Consider the following 24,034-nt stretch of genomic DNA (forward strand, 5'->3'; position numbering starts at 1 on the left):
CATAAAATGATAGTACTAATGCAGAGAGTGATCCGCGCTATTTTTTAATTCGTATTTCCACGTTTAAGTTTTATGTTTTTTTTATTCAATTGTAAGATTCAGAATAGGTACAAAACACCCTCCCCATGTTAAGAATGGCTTTTTAAATAATAACGTTATTATTTCAGCACGGATCATTCTCTGCATGAGTACCAAAATAAATATTAAAACGAACATCATCGACAGTCGAGTCGCAAGTGCCACGATGGTTAGGCACCACCCTGTTAACACCCCTCTCTAATAGTAGTTTGTTATACAAAAAAAAAAAAAAAAAGAAGATATTTTTGCTTTAAGATAAATCAGTTAATATTTATTTCATAAGGTTTTAATGGTTCATGTCTCATGTAACTCCACTGACAAGCTTTTTTCATAAAAATAAAAACGGAAAAAGACGCGTACAGTCAAAAGAAGGAAAAAATCGCACTAAAAGCACAACGTAAATTGTTTATTTACACATAGAACACAAGCAATTCTATAAATAATAATACAGATAATATTTTAGTAGTTATGACCGATTAAATCTTAAAAATAATAAAACTAAAGATTAAAGCATAACTAGAATTTATTAAAACGGACCAACGTGAAAAAATATTCGGTGTTCAAAAATAAACCAAGGAAACGATTCATTCGACTCGTTCGTAGAGGATAAATTGCGAATATAACACCGTTTTTAGTTGAACAAATATTTTTGTTATGTTATGAACTAAAAGATGTGTGGCTTCAAGTTACATTAACCAGGTGTACATTAAATATAAGTTGATAAAATTTGGTTTTATTACCGAATTACTTACCGCATGTACAGGTGCATATAGTTGACTCGGCCATTTTAAAAAAAAAAACATCAACATATACACTTCCGGTGCTGACGTCACAGATTTGGATATCCTCACCAATCAAACTTAAAGCAGACGATGTACTATTTCTCGCTATTTCTAGTTTCTTATTTTTTCCCTTTTTTTTTGTCCTGTATTTTTCTAGCGTGTTTATATCACTTCATCCTTTCTTACTTTCTTTCTTTACCTTCCCTTCCTTCTGAGCGTGCATCTGTTTTCTTCTTCATGTTCCCACCATCCTCTACCTGAGAGATAACCCCTTTCTTGTTATCTGCCACTCTCTGTATTTACCCCTCTCTCTTTCCTTCTCTCCTTATCTATCTCTGCTTATGTGCCAATTACTCTAAAATAAATTAATTTCTTTTAAGTTTTATAGCTCTCTTTTCCCCCTCCTTTCTTTATCACTGTGTCACTCATTCCTATATTTATTTCCTTATTTCTCTCTCTCTCTCTCTCTCTCTCTCTCTTCCTTTTTCTCTCCTCTTTTCTCCTCTCTCTCTCTCTCTTTCGGGTAAATACATTTCTTTACCTATCCCTCTCTTTGCGTATGTTTCTTTCTTTCTTTCTTTCTTTCTTTCTTTCTTTCTCGGTCTGTATCTTTTTCGTAAATGTATTTATTTTACTACCCTTCTCTCTGCCTATGTGACAATCTCTCTCTCTCTCTCTCACTCGTTTTACTCACTACCTACCCGTCTCTCTCACCTTCCCCCCTCTGTCTGTCTGTCTGTCTGTCTGTCTTATTAGCTTATATGTCAATAATCCACTGGCTCACTCTCTCACTACATCCCTCCCTTTCTCTCATAAACATATTTCTTTCTTTGCACATTTATAAATCACCCTCTTCCTCTCAAGTAATACCCGCATTTATCCACCTTCTCTTCGCCTATGCACTAATCTCTCTCTCTCTATCTCTATCTCTCTCTCTCTCTCTCTCTCTCTCTCGCTCCCTCCATCTCTCTCTCTCTTGCTCTTGTAAACACGCACTTCTTCAATTTCTTCTCACTTTGCCTATGTGTCAATCGATTTTCCCCCTCCCTCTCTTCCTCTCTCTCTCTCGGCTTGTCTTCTTTCCCCTTGCTGCTCCCCCCCCCCTCGTTTGCTTCATCCGAAGCACATGAACACCATTCTTCGCCCGTGCGTTTGGCAATAATACATTACCTCCTCAGCGGACTGCAAGAAGGGAAGCGAACAAGCATTTTACTTAAATGTGGATAAACGGAGAAACCATGGCTTCCTCGCAGAGACATACATTCTACCAAATATTCGAACAGAGTTTCTACCGATTATGTGAGATAATTAGAAAAGATTTCTGTTCCGACTAACAATTCCCGTGCGTTTCGCCTTTCTTGCGCGCACGTAATAATAATAAATATACAATGCCAGGTTTAGTCGTATTTAAGCGGCGATGGTCAATCGGGTCCGACGATCTGGTTGTACCCGCAGCTTTCATGATCGTCGTACATCTTATATGGTGAGTAAATACATTTGCCTTTCCCAATTTAAGAGAAATCCAATCCCTTGTATTTGAATTAAAAAGCTATCGACGACACAAATATATCGCTCTTATACAAACCTATGGAAATATATAAACCTATAAAACATTTTTTATTTATTTATTTCCAAATACCAAAATCCGGGGGGGGGGCAACTAATGCCTTTCTTTTTTCTTCTTTTTTAAATTCTGGATAAACCACCCAGTTTTCGAGGAAGGGGAGTCGAGGAAATTCAAAGTATACCGAAAATTGAATAACTTAAGAGAAAGCTATTTATTTTAAGCATTAATTATTCAAATTCGAGCATCAATTTATTATTATTTTTTTTTGTTTGTACTCATGCAGAATACGAACCGTGCTGAAATATACACTATTATTTAGAAACCCATTCTTAACATAGAGATGGAACTGTACTTTCACCTAACAGTTTAATAAACAAGATACTGTAAAAATTGAATTTAACTTCAAAAATCACATCTAAAAATAGCACAGTTTGTATTCTGCATAAATATCTTAGTTTATTACTATTATTGTTTTAATTTATGCTTTTATGCAATTATGAAACTGGAAACTAAAAAGATGTGAATTTAATTCCATATTTAGTTCATTTATTTCGTTAATTGGTTTTAGTGAGACAACAATAGGGTTGCTGTGAGAGCTGAAACATTTATATAATTTCCGCAAACGGCGCGAATAATTCAATTTTTAAAAATATAGTTATGTACATTGTTCGCTGTTTTTTTTTTTTTGTCTAATTTTTAATTTATTAAAAATTAGACAAAAAGTTACGAGTATTTAATAATAATAAAACATGTGAATACTTTTCTTGTTACTTATGCACTTATGTTACCGCGTTGAAATAATAGTTATTGTTTAGAAAGCCATCCTTAACATGGGGAGGGGAGGGTGTTGTGTAACTATTCTGTACTAACTTTCACCTAGCAATTTAATTAAAATAAAGATATCGTGAAACTTAAATTTAACTTGAAAATACTATTTAAAAAAAAAAAAAATAGCACGGTAACATAAGTGCATAATCATCAGAATAAACCAACGAATAAGTATTTTTTTTCTCCCATATTTTCATTTGTTTTCCATTTTGTGTTATTAATTTACGGAGAAATTGTCATGAAAATAACAATAAATAAATAAAATGCTATTCGTTTATTTACTTGAGAGATTAGGGTTAGAATTGGGTTAATAAATAAATAAAATCGTTTTCAGGATACTAAAAAAAAACTATTTGATTGGAGACGAGACTTATCTATAATATTAATGTGTTTTTTTATTATAACATGTTTGAGTACTTTTAAAAATCAGTACCTACTCCGAAAAATTTAAAAAAAAAAATAAATAAATGAATAAAGAATATTAATAATAATAATAATAATAATAATAATAATAATAATAATAATAATAATAATTATTATTATTATTATTATTATTATTTATTTATTTATTTATTTATTTATTTTTCTTAAATTTCTATTTTTAACACAACAGAATTTTTTCCCCATATTCTAGTTCGTTTCCTTTTCATCATTATTAATTTATGAATAAATTATTCTTAAAATAAATAATTAAAAAAATGATACCCATTTATTTATTTATTTGGGAGATCAGTGTTAGAGTTAGGCCAGTCAATAAATAATAATTTTAAAATATCGTTCTCAGGACATTGCGCCAACCCACAAAAGAATAACACCAGATTGAAGAATTCTATAATAATTACCGTTATTTCAATTATAAAGTTTGATTAGCATTTCTAAAAAAAAAAAAAAAGAAAAAAATAATCTCAAAAATAAAACCAAGAGATTCTTTTCCCACATTCTTAACTCATTTCTTCTTAGTCATTATTAATTTCTGAAGAAGTCTTTACCAAAATAAAGAAATACGCGGAAACACTAACCGTTTACAAAAAAAAAAAAAAAAAAAAAAAAATGTCTTTTTTTTTTTGTTTTCTAACCAAATGATGATGAAATAATGAAACTCGACATACTATTTCCAAAAAATGTTCCCAACATTGGAATTTTTTATGAGTAGTTGGTGATAACTGCCACCGACGATTTTACTCGAAAATATTCTAAATTCGATTTGGTCGGAAACTGACTCTTATTGTAATTCTATTAATCGCTAAATATTGTTCTTTCATTAATATTTTTTCTTTCTTTAAGTTATGAATTTAAAAGGGATTTGCTAAAACTGGAGAAGAAACATATTGAACACTTAACATAGTGTTCATTAATTGATCTGTTTTGTTTTTGTTTTATTTATTTTACTTTCACTTTCCTTTTTCTGCTTTCTCTTTCTGAAATGTAAAATCTTCAGTTTTATATGGTTTTATTTTTATTATGTAATTTGCTCGTTATTTTAAAAGCGGAATTTAAATTAAAATTTTTGCAAATTCGTTATTAAAAAAGTTTGTAATTTTATAAAATAACTCCCGTCTTCAATCGAGTGGATTTTTTGCTTTGTTTTGTTTTTATTTAAATTTTATATTTATTTATATTGTTTAATGGATTTTTCGAGTGCTCTGAGAAAACGGGGTTTAACCCTAACTCTAACCCCAAACTCATTCGGTTGGAGACGAAATTACCAAAACAATCTTCTTAAGTTCTTAAATTCATGACCCCCTCAACGTTTCAGATCAAATCATAACTCAATACAATAACACAATAAATAAATCAATAACTAAATAAAATGATACGGAACACAAACTGAAATTTTTATTTAAATTATTTAATTAAAAATAACATTACTGTACTTTCTTTAACTTCAACCACTTATTCTTAAATTTGCAACGAAAAAATTAATTCCTTTATATACATCCTTGTACTTATCTGGCGTTGCTCTGGAGTCTTTTTGCTTTGTTTTAATTGCACCCTGCACCCCCCCTCAAAACTGTTATTATTTTACGTAATGTTTCTTTTTTTTTTTAATGTAAGTTTTAAAAAAGTTCGTTTTGGTATTTTACGCTATTGCATTTTTCATAAATACCATTAAATAACAATAAAAGAAAAGAATAATAATTGTAAATCACAGAAACAGACTCACGCAAAGTTGTCTAATAGTTTTTATTCAATGAATAAAAACTATTAGACAACCTGTAGATTAATAATATTCATCAACAGATTGCGGAATAAGTAGGAAATTTTATTATTAAAAAAAAAGTATTTTCAAATTTACATTGTTCCTATTTCCTTGCTTCCCCACGAGGACAGAGTTAGGCACAAGATCGGTTTGTGATGTGGGAAAATCCAGCTCTCCAAAAAGGAGCACTCTGGATAGGAACAAAAATAAAAATTGTCTCAGTCATGAAAGATTTCTTCTCCACTGATCGAGGACAGAAAAGGTGAAGTGTCGCATCAGAACAGATAATACATTGTGAACTTGGCTCGAACGCTAGGTGTTCCGGTTTTCAGGTTTGGATCAAGGCGTATTATCTGTTCTGCTTTCGGTTAGTGAAAGAAAAAGTCATACTAGACTGAGACAATGTTTTTAGTTCCTATTTATTGGGGAGTCGGATTTTCTGAGAAGTTTTTCTCCAAATTAAAAAAAAAAATCGACAGGTAAATTTGTACTTTCTTTTCATCTTAACGCTCACATTTAAAATGAAGACTTAGGTTATCGAGTTTTCTGAAAACGAATATCACATTTAAACTTTACGCGGACAAATAGTTTTCTGTATATTAAGAAATGGTTTCTAATGTATTACTTAATAAATATCAGTGACGTTCGCCATTCTTAACATGGAGAGGAGGAGAGTGTTTTGTGACACGCATACACATTAGTACTTTTCAGTTGGGAGAAAATCTACTTGTCTGCGTAAAATTTAAATGTGATATTCGTTTTCAATATACTAACGTCATCAGTTTAAAGGTGAGTGTTAAGGTGGAAAGAAAGCAAAAACTACCATGCCCTGTCCTCGTGGGGAAGCAAGTAAATATAGACTTTACTATTGACAAATGTTATTTAAAAAATACAGTTCACGTCAAAATGTGTCACCTAAAACGATAACGCTAAGTCTAAAACGATCAAGATCAACAATATTGGGCAATTTATAAAGATTGTGAATAGAGATTCAAAAATTCTGTTTAGGTATTAAAAATGGTTTTATGTTATTGTTTTCATTCTATATTACTAAATGAGTAAATTTAAAAATCCAGTTAATATTATGCATTTAAAATTGAGAAAAATACGATTGAAAAGTGTCTGCTATGTGGAAGTAGCCAAAGTAAAACAAAATAGCCATCGAATTTGGCCTGACGTCGTGTTTATGAAACTCGAAAATTAACTGGAAGTGGTTCCTTGCGTAATAATAATAATAATAATAATAATAATAATAATAATAATAATAATAATAATAATAATAATTAATGAAAACAACAACATACTTTTAATGCCCAAACAGATTTTTCTCGCGTTCTTCCATAACCGCGATCTTTATCAATTACACAATATTGTCAACTGGATACCCCTGTAAAATAAAGACTATCGAAAAATTAATACTGCAGATTAACATCCACAAGCAAATAAACTGTTTTCATGTTATGAGAGCTTTGTCCGCGCAACATTAGAGTTAATAAAGCGCCCTCCATATCCGTGTTAAGAATGGCTTTCTAAATTTGCTGCAGAATTGCCGAAAATCTTATCCAAAATCTGCTTCCTTGAAAGAGTTTTTTTTTTTTTGGATTGAAACAAGACTTTCAATTTTGCACTCAATCTCGAAAGACTTCTTTTTCGTTGATCGTCGCGTCGCGGTCGAAGACAGAAAGCGCGGCATAAGAACAGATATTACACTTTGTTTCTAGCCAAAAAGGACAAGAAACGCGAATAATTGTGATGGCATCGATAAAAACATTAATAAATAAATAAAAAAAAAACCGCTATACTGTTCAGTGTTCCGAAACTAAATTGTATACTTGTGTTTTGGAGCACTTGTTCGCAAGTGTTTCCCAGTCGAGAACAGAACATAATTGAATCATGATACTTGTATCAACATAATGTACACATCCCTTTCCCCGACCTCGTGCAAATCGATAGCATAAAACACACATAGACTCGCGCCACGTTTGATAAAACTGTTTCTTTTTTTCTTTTCTTTTCCAACCAGAAAAAGGAAATATCATCTTCGGAAATAATTGCATAAGCGATCATTTTCAAGTAGATTTTTGAGAGAGAGAGAGAGAGAGAGAGAGAGAGAGAGAGAGAGAGAGAGAGAGAGAGAGAGAGAGAGAGAAAAGAAGAAAAATAAATAAATAAAATAAAATAAAATAAAAAACTAAAAAAAAACAAACAAATAAAAACAAACAGCAAATGTTTATTTTGCATTTTTTTTCTTACAATTGTTTTGTTTGTGAAATAACATTTCTTAAAATATGTTAATATATTTAAAATATCTTAAAATATTTTATTTTGCGTTTATAAACGCAAACACACACCCTATCCTTTTTTCTTTTTTTTTGGGGGGGGGGATTTAATAATTTTTAATAAAACATGAAAAAAAAAAAGAAAAAAAATTTATTCAAGAAAATTGAAAAAAAAAGATGATAAAATTTAAATAATGGCCTTTAGTGATTATATTGAAGATTTCAGCTTTAAGATGGCTGCTATTGAAACAGCGCTCAATAGTTTGGGCTCGGCTTCTGCTCCTTTTCTCGCTCCATCTACCCGTACAAAAATTCGGTACATTTCCAACATTATTTTCAAATAAGTCCATATTACATATCTCCCCGCTAAGGCAGAATTAGACATTGGGTCGTTTTTTTTTATGCAAAGAAAATCCTGCTCTCTCGAAAGGTAAGATTTATTAGGTGGGTTTCTGCCACCATTTTGATTTATTTCTTATTTTGAAGTCATTGTCGAGACTTCAAAGATGTAAGAGACACCGCGGCCGTCTTTTCTTTCTCCTTCGGCAGCGTTCAACATAACTTGTTTTTCGAACAGAATAAACATTTTACATTAAATAAAGCACTAAAAACTTATTCAATTAGGCAGAAAAGTAACTTATCTTGCCTTCGATAACATATTGTTACATATTTGTTTTTTTTTGTTTTTTTGTTTTTTTTGACAACTTTTTTTGAACCTCTGTTGATTGTAAAACAAAGCAAAAAAAATCTCTGGTGATTCAAAATCTACCATGTTTTGATTTATATAATTTTATATCATTCAAAAAAAGTAACTACACATATTTTTAACTACAGGAATGCTACTGAAAGAGTAGAAAGATGAAGATTAAATTTAAAAAATACTCCCCCTTCTCGCCAAACACTATAATCGAAACCCTGTACCACGTGATCATTTCCGCAATAATAATAATAATAATAATAATAATAATAATAATAATAATAATAATAATAATGATAACAACAACAACAACAACAACAATAATAATAAAAAAAAGAACGTGAAATTCTACTGCTGTTTTTAGGCGTTTACGCGTAAGCTTTAAAAAGAAAAGGAGACAAAATCACATTCACACAAATTTAACGAAAACTGATCACTCACTTCCGGACCACTAGGTGATAATGCTTACTCATTTCCAGACCAAATAATGTTTTTATGGATATTTCATTGAAAACGCTATCTGGTAATAATCTAAAAAATGTAGAATCTTATTCTTTTTTTTTGGGGGGGGGGATTAGAAGAGGTCCGGGATACAGTTTTACAAAAAAAAAAAAAAAAAAAAAAAATGAAGATCCTACCCCGCCCCCAAATGCCCCCCCCCCCAATCATGTGATTTCATTTGGAGAATTGTATTGATTGGGAAAAGTGTAATTTTAGCTAAATAAACTATGTGTACTGTTTAGTATGCATGGAAACTAGTCACATGAATTTGATCAATTTCTGGCCAGTATAATCAACCCTGCAATGAAAACAAACCAGATTCGATAGACTCTCTCGCAAGAGTTAAAAGTTTATTAAGGAACTTTTGTAGAAGAGTTTCATCTAATGAAAAAGTGAAGAAAAAAAAAAAAAATGGGGTTAAAAAAGAAAGTCATCAATCATGTGCACTGCTTAGAGTTAAGGTTATTTTTTTATGAGAATCCTCACTTATCTGTGTTTTTTTTCTTCTTTTTTGCGAGGAGGGTGATATCTATTAAATTTTCATACATAAGATCCTTAATTAAGAGGTTTGTCCAAAATCCCGCCACTCCTACGGAAAAACAGTATGTAAAAACAAAATCTGTATGCTACATGTACCCGTGACGTTAAGAAAATATTGTACACCGAAAATCGTGTAAATTGTAGTTTTATTTTTAAATAAGAAAATCGAATTTTATGGCTAAATATTGAGCAAGGATGACGCCATTTTGCAAACAGTTTGAAGGAACTAAGGGAGATAATTCCAAATTGAGATTTAAAAAAACCATTCACTTTCGGTTTACACAAAAGTAATAAATTTGTGGCGCTTCTACACTATTAGGACGAAATTTCGGAAATCGTAATACTGAATTTCACATGAAAACAATGGTATCTACGTATTCCTCGTATTTTTAAGATGATTATATCCAAAAAATTGTGAAAATCGATAAGGTAGAAAATTATTCATTAAAGAAAATAAAATAGAATTTGATGAAAACGATCGTAAGACACACGAGAGTTCAAAAGGGAGGTAATTTTCCGTTTTGATTTAAACAAGATGGCGGCAATTTTTCACTTACTGACACGATTAAAGTTGTTTTTTTATTTTGATAATTCAGTAATATTCGGGTAATTTCGACTGCATAATTTGGAAGCTATCATTGTAACTTATTAGAATTGACAAAAAAATCAGCTGAAACCATTTTTTTAAAATCTGAAAACTCCATTTATTGACTACAAAATCTCGTCCCACTTGTGTAGAAGCGCCAAATTTGTAAAACTATGGTGATAATTCTCATGTTAATGTGAATGAGAGAAAACTTCAATACCTACGAGACACGATACTCGAATGTTTAAGGCCTCTCTGCACAGGAGGTTGTCAGGACAACCTGGCATGACGATACTTTTCCTAAACAGTAAACCCTGACTAAATATTTAAAATTACATAGTATTTGCAGCCCAAATAAGATCTCCTCAGTATGGCTAGCCAACACTGGCTTTTACAAGGAATGATGCACCTTCTCCAAGTGATGTTACCTTAAGTAACAGTACAGAGCTGAATACTCCACCAATCCAAAGAAATTCTTTCCTGGAATCCAGTAAGATCAAGATACTACAAGAACATATCTATACTATAACATATTTGAATGATCAATTCGGGGAGAGGAAAATTATGTTCCCAACTTCTTTAGTAACTCGGTATTTAAGGGTATTTCATACAGAGATCAAGTGTTTTTTTGTTTGTTTTTATACTTGGGAGTCACCACTTATCAAGGCCCCAACGCCACTCGAGGATAAGGATTAATGAATGTAAGGTGGTAATGTTGTAATCGTTAATGGCGTGAATTGGATAGAATTTGATTATTTATGGGGACGGCTCACAAGAACTTGTTTACATTGGATTTGAAGGCTACGATATTGTAGTTGTATGGGAAGCAGGCCAGTGGAATAGTGTTTCACAGGTGGGCAATTCTAGAAAAGAAGCTTTCTTCATGGAATCTGCATTTAGATTTAGGCACAGATAGAGTGGGGGAAATCATATATAGTGGTTGTAGTTAGTCAAGTGTTGTTTTTTGTGAAAGTTTGGCAAAGAGGAACCATAGATTAGTGTTAAGCTCCGAAAAGAGGTCCCTTGATTTCTGAGAACTTCGACCAAAGTAAAGTGAAACAAAAATATTCTAATCTGAGAGTAAAACATAAAGTGTGCTGTAATATGGATAACAAAGATGAGGGCTTTTGTCTTTGGTGTGTCATGGCTGTGCCAACAGCATATTCTTTTCATTGTTTTGACTCTTGAGTGAGTATATATCCTTTAATATCTTATATGTTTTTATATAGACGGATGTGGTTCTCGGTTGATTAAGTGTGTCTAACTGTGTTGGATATATACCCGCGAGCCAAAAGAATGAAAAGAATATGCTGTTGTCCTCGCTCTAGTCATAACTTATGTTAACAAGTAAAATTGAAAGTTTTCTTTTGTTTGTTTTTATTGCTATTTCACCCTAAACAAAGCACAGTGCCACTTGGATGCAGGTGGCCACTATTTAGGGCATAATTTGCAGGGACACTATCTAGGGAGTTGAGCACTAAGATGTCTGTTCACATTACACTTGAACTTCTGCATGTCAGTACTGTCAGGGAAGTAGGAACCCGGGATGGAATTCCAAAGTCTAGCAGTTTGAGGAAAAGTATTAAAGTAAAAGGCTTTCCAACATCTAGAAATCTCCACCGTATAGGGGTGGGATTTTGCTGCTTCTCTGGTTTGTCGAGGGAATTTACATTGAGGGGGTACAAGGGTTTGGAGTTATTCAGAGCATCTTCCATTAAAAAACTTATAAGATAGTCACAAGGATGTGGTATCTATCGGGTTGTAATCCTTTTTTGAACCCTGTCTAGGCGAGAAAGACTAGTAGCAGATGCGCCAGCTCAAGTGTGGCAACAATACTCCATACATAGGCGCATGGTGGCTTTTAGAGGTACAAGATACTCTTCGGCATAAGTAACCTTCTAGCACAGTACAGAGAGCTCATCTTCTTCACATCGTGCGTGCGTGCATGTGTGCGTGAAAATAAAAAGGTAAAACCGGATTAATGGAATGCATACAAAATTACAAGCTATGAAAGTTGTTTGTATATGTCATTTGTGTTTTAAAGATTGAAAATTTAATTTCTTTGCCTACATTCATAGAGCATAAAAGAGGGATTAGTTTGTGTAAACTTTTGGAGGCTATCGGCCTATCTGAAAATTTTGAGATTAATTTCCAATTCCAGAAACGAGTCTTGTATTTTTTTTTGTTTTTTGTTTGTTTAAAATTTGATTTTCCATTGCTGGTAATTATGATAAACTATTTAATGATTTTAAACTACTAGTAAAACTAAAATTTATATATCATCATAACGAATTTAGATAAAAAAAAAATGGCACTGGAAAAAATGGCACCAGAAAACTAGCCCGATAATAATAGTACAGATAAAAATGTCACGAGTGAAAAATATATTGTATTGGGGAATAAGTTCATAGCGTTTTTATCAAAGACTTTTATTGGCTGAGTTGTACAACCATCATCCCGTGCGTAAGCTATATACTGATAGGTTTTTTGATTTTTTTTTTTTTTTCACTGGTTATTATTGATTGGACATTAATTAATCAGATTATAAAAAAAAAAAAATGAAAAAACATCATCATTTCGACATTTGAAATGGGTGCTCACTTTTTAGTCACAATGTTCTGGTAAATCGTTCACCCATTTTGTAACCAATAAAAACGCGGGAATATCAAAACCATATTCGTAAGTCAGAAATATTTATTTTGCTTCTCAAAGAAAACAAATAGAATGAAAATGACTTTTTTTTTTTACTTTTAAAAAAAAAATTTTGTTTTTTATCAAAATAAAGTTTCGAGTTTCTTTTTCTTTTTCCTGGGCACATTCTATCGGTGTTTCATTCAGTTTCTTCATTAATTCCCATCTTAGGTTTCCGGAGGTAGCTATAATTTCTTTATTAGCACGTGTCCACAATGGAAAAAGCAATCAAGAATAAAAAACAAAGAGGGAGCAATAAAAGGGCAATAAAAAAAAAATGGCAATTATTAACTTCCTTGTTTGGACAATAATTCACTTCTGTGTTTAAAAATAGAAAAAAATGGGTGCCCTATTTACCAGAACGTTGTAACTAAAAAGTGAGCATCCTTTCAAATGTCGAAATAATGATTTTTTTTTTTTTCCAAATTTGTTTCATAATCTGGTTAATTAATGTCCAATCAATAATAATCCAGTGAAAAAAAATTCAAAAAACCTATCAGTATAAAAATTACGCACGGGGTGATGGTTGTACAACTCCGTCCTTTTATTTAAACAAAAATCCCATTGAATGAAGATGATTGAAAATCGTTTTGTGAACGCAGTTCATTTTTTTTTTTTTTTTGTCCAATTCATGACTTCTTTGGTGATTGTCCTCCTTCAAAAGTGCTTTCAGAAGGTTTTCCATTACGGCACATGTCATTGATGCCGATTTCTAGCTTTACAAACCCTTTCCATGCTGTAGACTGGGTTATGATACCCTCTTCTTGTAAATGTCCCAGGCTGCTTCAGCCGCTTTTTAGCCTCGATAAAAAGCGAAGAAGAGAAAGTATCGAAAATGTTGGGGTTTTTTTTCCTCCTGGATATTCCATTTCTAAACCTAAAAAGTAATAAAAAAATTAAATTATCCGAAAAGACGATTAGCACAGTTTTGTACGGTAGGAAAATCTCTATTGAATAAATGTTATACATTTTGTCAAAAAGAAAAACGTCATGTAAAATGTAAAAAAAAATACTACAAACTTATTCCCCCAACCGAATAGATGAAAATCTCACAATGAGTTTACAAAAATCTTAAATTCAATAGATAAATGGAAAACATTAAGAATTTAAATTAATGTCAAATTAAAAATTACATCTACTTTTAAGGTAAATGAAGACTCTTCACTGAATAAATTATCCCTTGAAAAAAACAGAAAAAAAAAGAAAAGAAATCCAGCTGGTTTAAGTGATTTTAGTAATCAGAATTTTTAATGTTTTTTATTCCTTATACAGGGTGACCTAAAAGAAAACGGGCCCCAACTCTAATTAGGCCCCGTTTCTTAGTGTTAATGAAATGAAACTTTGGTCATAACTAGTTTATTATATTTAAAACATCTCATCAAAACACTAGGGTCTTTGGCCTTTTTTCTCCGTTCTACAGCATATGTTCAAGATATACTTTCTATGTTTTTTTGTTTTTTTTGGGGGTCACCCTGTATACCTATTTAAAAAAAATTTTTTCCTTCATATCCCTCTATCTGATATGCGATATTACACCATATCCTCCTACCCACTATTCCATATTATAATTTGATATTTTCCCCTATTATCGTTATTTCCACTTTGGCACATTCCTCTATTTTCTATATTCGTTTGCCCTAATCTGTTAGAACTCACCTCATTTTAGTCACGCTCATCGCCCCCTGTAGCTTCAAAATAACCCCCCCCCACACACACACACACATTTTGTTTTGTTTTTCCATCCTTATTTATCACTCTATGTTTTATTTTTATTCTTAATTTTATTTTACATTTCCATCATAATGTATCCTAAGCTAGATGTCGCATTTCTCTATATCTATAACCAAGCTTTATTCTCCTCTTCTGATAAGAAGCATTAAGCCTCAAAATGCCTAGGTATAAAAAGAATTCTACTAAGATATAAAAGGCGCTGTGTGTGTGTGTGTGTACTCTGAGACAGCTGGGTTGATTTTTTAAAAATTTCACACAAATGTACTTGATGTGTCTCAGAGTGTTCTTAGATAGGCTTTGTATCAGAATGCCTGCGATAAGTATCAATAATCGATAACTGAAAAAATCTGATTAAAGAAGGAACAGTCCAATTTTAACCAAAGTTAACACCTTCTACAGCCTAACATCACTATTGCATTTGGAAATTTTTATCACTGCACAAGCAGAAAGGCTCAGCGTATTAAATCAACAGTAAGTTCTTTGATAAGACAGGGACACATTTGAAATGAATGTTTTTGTTTAGAGCACAATTGAACCATGGTACTTGACTTTTATATTTTAAACTTTAATTCAAGCCATTATGTAAATATAATTTTAGAAAATAAACAGTAGGTTCTTTGATAAGACAGGGCTATGTTTGAAATAAACATTTCTGTTTAAAGCACAATTGAACCATGGTACTTGACTTTTGCATTTTAAACTTTAATTCAAGTCATCATATAGACATAATTTTATAAAATCAACAGTAGATTATTTACAGTGCAGTGTAGACTACAATGTATTGTGGACTAAGTCATGGCGAGGAGGCATGTGAAGCTTCCTCCCGGAGCACCATGATGGGTCCCCAACTAGAGCAGGCAACCAATTGATTTGATTGAAAAATGGGAGATTTCACTGATTTCAATGACAATAAAAGCATGAGTGGGTGGAATATTTGTTGGTTCTCATTCAATCCCGGGTAAGATTGGGTCTCCCTGATAGTTTATATATAAATATAAAAATTACATTTATTTAATTTATTTTAATAGTGATGAGCTTTTGTCTGTTTCTGGTGAGTTGTCATCTGATGTACGCTTGTCATGTAACTCCATATTTATGGCATAAACTACCTACTTGGTCTCTTTACCTAGTCTAAAATTAAAGAAATATGTTTACAAAGTTTTTGGAAGATGTATGAAAGAGCTTCACTTTGTAAAATGGAAAATGGCCTGTATTTTGTTTCGTTTGACTTCAGTCAAAGTCCTCAAAAATCAAGGGTCCCCTTCATTTGATCTCTATATGAGATATATAGATATTCGAATATTCCATTAAATCTCCTTTATGTCTTAAATGTTGAGTCAGTAAAGAAGTTCCTATTTACAATGGCTCCCTACGGGAAGGAGTTAGACACCAGGGTCGTTTTTTAAGGTGAAGAGTCAAGAAAGAAGTTAAGAATATTAATTTTCCTCTCTCCAATGGACCAAATAACCTTATAGTATATCTTTCTTGTGATCTCTTGAACTTACTGCATTCCAGAGCAAGAGTACATCTAGTCTGGTGGAGTATCCACCTTAGTGCTGTTACTATAAGCAACATCACTTGAAGAAGATGCACCATTCCTTGTAAAAGCCAGTGTGAGTTAGCCATACCGAAATCTTATTTGGGCCGCGAATACTATGTGATTTTGAATATTTATTCAGAGTTTACTTGTAATGAAAAGTATGCTCACGTCAGGTTGTTCTGAGAAACTCCTGTACAGAGAGATCTTAGACACTCGAAGAAAGTGTCTACCAGGCATTCAAGTCCTTCCCAGTAGACATTCAAAGATGGCCACATTTAATGCTACACAGATAAAGTCCTTTTCCTTTAACAACTCTAAGAAACCTTTCCAACCATCAAATGTCATGATCGATAGCGCTCTTTATATTCTCTGGCAACATGAAGTGAAATAAGTATGTAGAAAATACTGCCAAGTCTACCAAAAAAAAGTAAGCTCCCTTTACCAAGCTAGAAAGCCTCTTACACCTGGTTATATCTTACAGGGTGGAACGATAAATTTGTCGCCCTTAAGAACACAACACTACAGTCTATTTTAAAACTTTTATTGAAAAAATCAATTTGGGTAACTTGATTACGTAGTAGACTTGACATCTATTCAATGTAGCTGCCTTCAGCCTCAATCACTGCCTTGATACAGGTCCGGAACTGGGAGCATGCCTTTTCCACAAGTGCCGGCGGGAGTTTGGCAGATGACGGCGATCAGGCTGGCTTTGGTGTTGTGAGAGGTCACATTGGTGATGTTCTCGACGTATAATCAAATGAAGTAGTACAATGGGTTCAGATCAGGGGAGGAGGGGCTATTGATAGAAAGGGTACAAAGTCATAGCATTCCTTCTAAAGCCAAGCCTGGGTCTCTTTGGACTTGTGGGCTGGCACAGAGTTCTGCTGCCACACTCAGTTTCTGCCAGTGGCAACCTGATTACAGCAGGGGATCACCACACTCTTCAGCACATCCAGGTACACTTTGATATTGACTTTCAAGCCGACTTTGAAGATGTGAGGTGACATGATGTGGCCCTCATTTGAAGCCACCCCATACTGTGGCCGGAAACTGTTTTCATCACCCTGTAATTTATGGTAATCCAGCGATGCATTTTGGGGGTGCTGGCAATGGCCCTGTAGTTATAACTTGGATCAGTAGAGAACATAAGTTGTACAACGGCGGATTTCCAATCTTGCTTGTTGAACATTGTGTCACTTTCAGACATGATAGAAGGCTCCTATTGCTCTTGGGATTTGTACACAACTGCCCAACTAATAGATGGTCTGCAACAAAAAAAGAAAACCGGTTTTCCTCAAACGGAAATGGAATCATATTGTCTTTGCTAGGACAACAATTTTATCTTTCCGCCATGTATATTTCTATAAAGGCACTATTTCTTCTGTGAAGAGAGTATTATTGGGCTGGTGCATAAACCACTAGCATTTCCATCTTGGAAAAGATGCTAAAAAGGATTTCAAACCAAACAGGCTTTGCACTGGATGCCACGCTCCATCATTTGTTGCATCGCTGCAATGTTGCATCCCTGTGCTTCTTTTACAAGTACTTACACAGAATGGATTTGATAAATCAGTGCATTGGGGTAAGCACACTCTGGCCTATAAAATATACCAGTAGACCTATCAGCATACCCTGGTAGGGACACTTCAAACAATGAGCAATAAACTATTTCTCAGAGAGAAGTAAAAGCCTAAGAAGTTTGATCTCATAGGACTGAACAAGACAATACAACAACAAAGTCACTTGTATGTTTGTATTATAGCATTAACAATTTAATAAACAAACCATACCATAAAAATGTTCAAGTTGAAGTAAATTTTTACAGCATTTTTTGTTTATTAAATTGTTAGGCGCAAATACAGAATACTTAACAAAACCCTCCTCACCATATTAAGAATGGCTTTCTAAACAACTATGTTATTATTCCGGCATGGTCTGTAAACTGCACAAGTACCAAATTATGACACAATATTAAATAATGGATTTTCCCCCTCCGAAAAAGAAAAGTAGCAGATGACGAGACTGGAGATGGAAAATGGGACCTGAATTATTCAGCCTGATCCGCTAATATATGAGCTGTAATGTGGCTGTTACATTCGAACTGTCGTCACATTTCAACCACTCGGATCCGCACGTTGTCTGGTACTGTCACAGGAACAAACGAACAAGGAAGGACATAAAAAATATGACTCAGCATTTTTTAGGTGAATACAAAAAACATTTATTCCAGTAATTTCCTACAACACACTTTACTATGTTTCAAAATATCACTCACGTGTCAAACATATTTTTTGAGATGCTGTTTCACACACATATCTTTGTCATCGCTTACATTTCCACTTTTTCGGCCATGCGGCACATTTTCTCTCTTGCTGCACATGAGTAAAAACACGTCCGATCGCTCCCTTTGCTCGATCATGTGCTGTACTTTTTTCCGCATTTTTTGTTTCTCCTCTTTCTTGTGACGTTAGCGCATGTACACTTGCTTAATTTGCATGTGTGCTAAGATGGCTGCTATTGCCAACAGTTTTGCTAGTCAACTATCATAGGCTGCTGCTGATTTTCACACGTGAACCCATAAGTGCTCTGTTACAATAAGAGCACACCGCGCTTCATTACAGAGCTATATACAGCATGTTGGTTATTTGATAATCTCTCTCTCTGTCTCTCTCATCTCCGTCGTCTTTCAGGATGCTTCACCACCGAATCCACATGACGTCTCCAGTTCTCTCAATATTGCATGATAGTTTGCAGGTCCCAAACATTTTCCAATCCTGTGTCCAGGTTATCAATATAGGTCATTCTTCTACCATGGTTTGGGTGTCCATCTGTTGGTATCCAGAGAACTAGCTTACTGGCTTCCTATTCACTGTGTCTCATGCAGTGACCAGCTACTTCTCTGCTGTACTTTCAGTGATACTGGTGGCAGGTCACCATAAAGCTGTTGATTTGCTGTGTGGCTCCTCCATGATGCATTAAGGGCCTGTCTAGGCATCGGTGTGTAACAGCCATTCAGTCTCTTCTTCAGTGCATTTGTAAGAGTCTATGCCTCAGCACCATAGAGAAGGACTGTTTCTACTGTGGCAACAAAAAATCTTACTTTCAACTTTTCTGAGACAGTGGATGATAAAGTTAGCTCCAATCTATAGTCCCTCCCCTTCACCAAACTTTCACAAGAAACACTTGTCTAGCTGAAAACACTATTAATAATTCCCCCCACTCTTTATCTGTGCCTAAACCTAAACATAGATTCCATGAACAAAGCTTCTTTCTTAGAACTGCACACTTGTAGAACTCTCTTCCATTTTCCTGCTTTCTGGCTGACTATAATATGCTCATCTTCAAGTCCAACATAAACAAATTCTTGATGAGCCGTTCCCCTTAAGTAATCCAATTTACCAAATTTCCACTACTAACGATTACTACATCATTGTTCCATTGACCACTGCACACTTATTAACCCTTATCTTCGAGTGGCCTCTGGGCCTTGATAAGTGGTGACTCCTTTGTAAAAAAAAAATAAAACTTAATAATTCTAATCTGATGTATTTCTTTCTTTAATTATGATATCATCATATCCAGTTGAATATTGATTTCGCATGATGGCACATGTTGGACGACTTTTAAAAAGTGACTTCTAAACTAACCTATCTCTGGTCAAGTCTTTATTTAGACTTCGCTTTTTTTTTCTTTTCTTTTTTTTTTTTTACACAGTGATCACCACTTATCAAGGCCCGGAAGCCACTCAGGGATAAGAGTTATTGCAAGTACATTACGTTAGTAATCTTTCTCTCAAATGCATCCTTATCTCTTCTGCCTATGTATTTTTTTCTTAGCCTTTCCCTTTCAAATGACCCTGGTGCCTCAACTGTTCTGCATCTACTAACATAAGAATTCTCATCCATTCTTTCGACATGATCATACCAACCGTTTAGATTAAAAATTCCTTTGAGGTCATTAGATCTATGCTTGTCTTTAAGACGCACATTACATATACAATGAAAAAAAAATTGATAATAATGCCACTGGTTAGTGCCCCCCCCCCATACGTTACATGTAACAGATCTTTAAGCATGAGAGGAAAAAATCGAAGAACTATAAGACAACATATCTTTTTTTTTTATTATTTAACTTCAGTAAGTTTTAAGAGATCAAGGGGCTCCCTCCTGGAGCTAACACTTGATTCTGTTATGATTTAAATTTATATCCAAGGGCTCTTCTAAGAATAGATGCTGTTCCCTTTATGGCTGCTATTTGTATCTCGTTACAGCTTGGTCTTCCAGGGATTGCTTCTAAGTATTTCTGAAGGTTCTTTTTTATTAAACAAGTTGCTCCTATCACAGCCGGTATAATGTTTATTTCTTTCAGAGACCATGTGGTTTTTAGATCATTTTTTAGGTCCTGATATATGTATGTGTGTCTGTGTGTATATATATATATATATATATATATATATATATATATATATATATATATATATATATATATATATATATACTCGCAGACTGCCCGACGTGGCATAGTTATAAAATATGTTTAAATATATTTTAATTTATGTACATTCGTATTTATTATTATATTTATTATAGAGCCAACGCATAGTAGTGACTTCAAAAATTAAAAAAAAAAAACATTTATCACTCCAGCCATTAATTAAATGCATAGACGTACAAAAACTTGTTATTTAAGATATAAATGTATATTTGCGCATGTGTGCCTGCCAAGTTCCAACTTTCATTAATTTTTTACCCCTTAACAGCTGTTTTTACCGGCTAAAAACTAAATCGAATTTGTCCCACTAATCTAAGATGAAATTTCAAGTCTGTTAACCAAAAATTGACAGAGTAGTTTGGTAGAATTTGTTCCACAGATCCAAATCCTCTATATATCAAGTATCAAGTCTGACATAGGAATTAGGCAGAGACCGTTCCACACACAGACAGACAAGATCATTTATATATATAGATCTATAATATAAAGCTGAATGTGTGTGTGTGTGTGTGTGTGTGTGTGTGTGTGTGTGTGTGTGTGTGTGTGTGTGTGTGTGTGTGTGTGGTCACGAATAGGCTCCTATATTGTTGACTATTTTAAAAAACTGATTACATATAATGATAGAAGATGTATCGAGACACAGGAATGGGTATGTTTGATCTGGCAGAACGGTGGTTCATTAAAATTGTGGGGTCTGCGTTCGCGCCTGGTCCATAAAGTGTGAAATAAAAAATTGAGAAATTGAAAAAAAAAACGTTTACAAATGTTTTTGATATAGATGTACATAATAATACTTTGATAAGTATGGTTTAATTTAAATAGGGATGGTATGATAAAATTGTGGAGTCTGCGTTCGCGCCTGGCCTCCATAGAATGGAAATAGGCACAAACTTTAATAAAGACTTTTCATATCTATCTGCATAAGTATACTTTGATAATTATGTTTCAGTTTGAAGAAATATGGTATAATAAAATTATGGGGTGTTCGTTCGCACCTGACCTCCATAGAATATGTCACAAAGTTTAACAAGGTTTTTTAATATAGATCCACAGAATATTGTGATAAGTGTTTCCGTGTGAACAGGTATGGTATAATAAATTATGGGGTTTATCTATTTTTACTTTCATCATATTTTGCTTTTGTTTTGATACTCCCAAATTCGAAGCTATCTCTTTACAACCCTTCCTTTTCATAACCTATCATACTTTCATAAATCAGAGTCCATTTTCTGTAGGCTGTTTTTGAACCCAGTCAACGACGGGTACTTTTGCTAGTATATATATATAGCAGTACCTGGTCATAAAATATGCTTAAATATGATATTTACATTTATGTAGATTTTGTATTCATTATTATAGAGCCAATTCTCTATTAATTATTATATTGTACCCAATATATAGTAGTGATTTCAAAAGTAAAAAAAAAGATGCCTTGGATATGATCATTCGTCAACATTTATACTATTTACGGCAACACTTCAAAAGCTAGCAATGACTGTCTGACTCTCTCTCCTCCAACCTTGAGTGTGTATTTCAATGGCATAAAAAATGTCTAGTTTCTTTTAATGCATCCAAAGATCTAACTTTTAACGACCAATGTTCAAACCCCCATTTGGCCCCAAATGAAATGAGTGACTCTCGTCTTTAGGAAGCACTCTACTTTGACAAACTTCTGGGATTGATCTTCACTCCTGACTTAAAGTCAGATTCGCTGTTAAAATCACAGGAAAAAAATGGTTGGATCATTCCATTGCTCCAGAAAGTATCTAATTCCTGACGCAATCCTCTACTTGCACCAGAGTCAAATACACCCTAAGATGGAGTACTGTTGCTACATCTGGGGAGGAACTCCTAAGAGTATCCATTCCTGCCTTGACAGGGTACAAAATCGCCTTGGAAATTTACTAGGGAGGACCTTTCGCCTCCCCACTTCCCTTTTCTCATAGAAGAGACGTTGCAAGTCTATCTCTACTCTTTTACTTTTATGGTAGGTGCTCGACTGAGCTTCAGTCTATAGTGCCCCCCCCTATCTGCCCTGTAAAACTTTTGTAAAAAATACTTTTCTAGCTACAACAACCATCAACAATTTTCCTCACTCTCTATCTGTGCCTAAGACTAAATGAAAATTCCATGAACAGAGTTTATTCCCTAGAGCTGTCCATCGGTTGAACACAATACTGTATGAATGACTATAACATGCTTGTTTTCAAGTCTAAAGATTTTTTGTTGAACTGTCCTATTCAATAATTAAACGCTTCCAAGTTCCACCATTACTGATCATCATGGTGTTGTTTCACCATCTATACAACACTCATCAATCCTTATCCTCGAATGACTTTGATAAGTGGTGACCCTCAAGAGAAAAAAAAAAACAAAAAAACTCATACTGTCCTCTATTCTCTCTCGACAAGACTAATAAGATGAAGTGTCCAAAAGCATACAATTAAAGATGGCGTTAAAAGAAAAGAACTACCAGTTTCTTTTAACACAAACCTGCTAGTTCAGATGGTGTTCAAATTTTTATTTTTATTTTTTTTACAAGGAAGTCATCATTTATCAAGGCTCGAAGGCTACTCGAGGATAAGAGTTAATGAGTGGTCAGTGAGACAGAAGCTCAGTAATCGTTTTTAGTGGGAATTAGGTAGAATTGGACTATTTAAGGGGACGGGATAAGAACTTGTTCACATTGGACTTGAAGACAACCATGTTGTACTCATTTAGGAAGCAGGTCAGTGGAACAGAGTTCCAGAGGCGGCCAGTTCTAGGAAAGAAGCTTTGTTCATGGAATTTTGCATTTAAATTTAGGCACTGATATAGAGTGGGGAAACTTGATGGCAGTGGTTATAACTTGACGAGTGCTTTTTGTGAAAGTGTGGTGGGTGGGAGAGCATTGAATGAAGCTCAGACGAGCACTTACCATGAAAATAACGGTAAAGCAGAGACAGGTTCACAACGTTTCTTCTGTTGGAAAGATGTTGCAGGGAGGAGAAAAAGGTTGTTGCATACTCGATTTCGAAGCCGGTTTTGAACTCTGTCATTGCAGGATAGGGTGCTCCAGGCAGCTCCTCCTCAGATGTGGCAACAGTATTCCATATATCTCAATAATTAATGTGCCATAGTCATTCCGACAATAATTAACACGGGATAAAAATGTGCGATCAGGAACCGAGTGTCTAGCAATTCATTTAAACAAGTCAGCTTTTTAGTTGTGTCTAAAATACAAGTGAGCAAAGAAATCAATTCGAAGTACTTCATTATAATCGAATATATTGTGTGGGGAAAGGGAGCAACCTTGTAATTTTTGCTTCTTCCCTCCTATTTCTTCCTTACCTCCTCACAATACCACAAGTGATGTTTCTGACAAAGGAGGAATAATTGCCGTTTTCTTGGTCGGCTGTTGTTTTGAGCAGGTGCAATGTGAAGATTTTCAATCCTTTCATAGTATTCATCATCATGCAACCATCAATCTATTTATCTCATTTACCCTTTGTTTTAGCCTTGATAAGTGGTGTGATTCCTTAAT

General features: G+C 33.7%; 2 protein-coding genes across 3 annotated transcripts in view; one reads left to right on the forward strand and one right to left on the reverse strand.

Moving 5' to 3' along the window:
• LOC145276935 (exostosin-2-like) overlaps window positions 1-1,293 on the reverse strand; it is a 140,394-nt gene extending 139,101 nt beyond the window's left edge. Inside the window, exon 1 of one of the 2 annotated variants that reach the window (XM_080128425.1) lies at window positions 831-965. The gene's annotated coding sequence lies outside the window, so the exon portion shown is untranslated. Of the gene's footprint in view, window positions 1-830 lie in introns of both variants that reach the window. The other variant, XM_080128421.1, reaches the window with a different exon arrangement.
• LOC145276934 (diacylglycerol lipase-alpha-like) overlaps window positions 1,087-24,034 on the forward strand; it is a 285,454-nt gene continuing 262,506 nt past the window's right edge. Inside the window, exon 1 of the mRNA XM_080128420.1 lies at window positions 1,087-2,343. Within this exon, the coding sequence (XP_079984546.1) occupies window positions 2,249-2,343 (95 nt within the window). The 5' untranslated portion in view covers window positions 1,087-2,248. The remainder of the gene's footprint in view (window positions 2,344-24,034) is intronic.

This window comes from Euprymna scolopes, chromosome 5 (genome assembly GCF_053919585.1).
Source record: "Euprymna scolopes isolate OS-2025 chromosome 5, ASM5391958v1, whole genome shotgun sequence".
NCBI lineage: Eukaryota > Metazoa > Mollusca > Cephalopoda > Sepiida > Sepiolidae > Euprymna > Euprymna scolopes.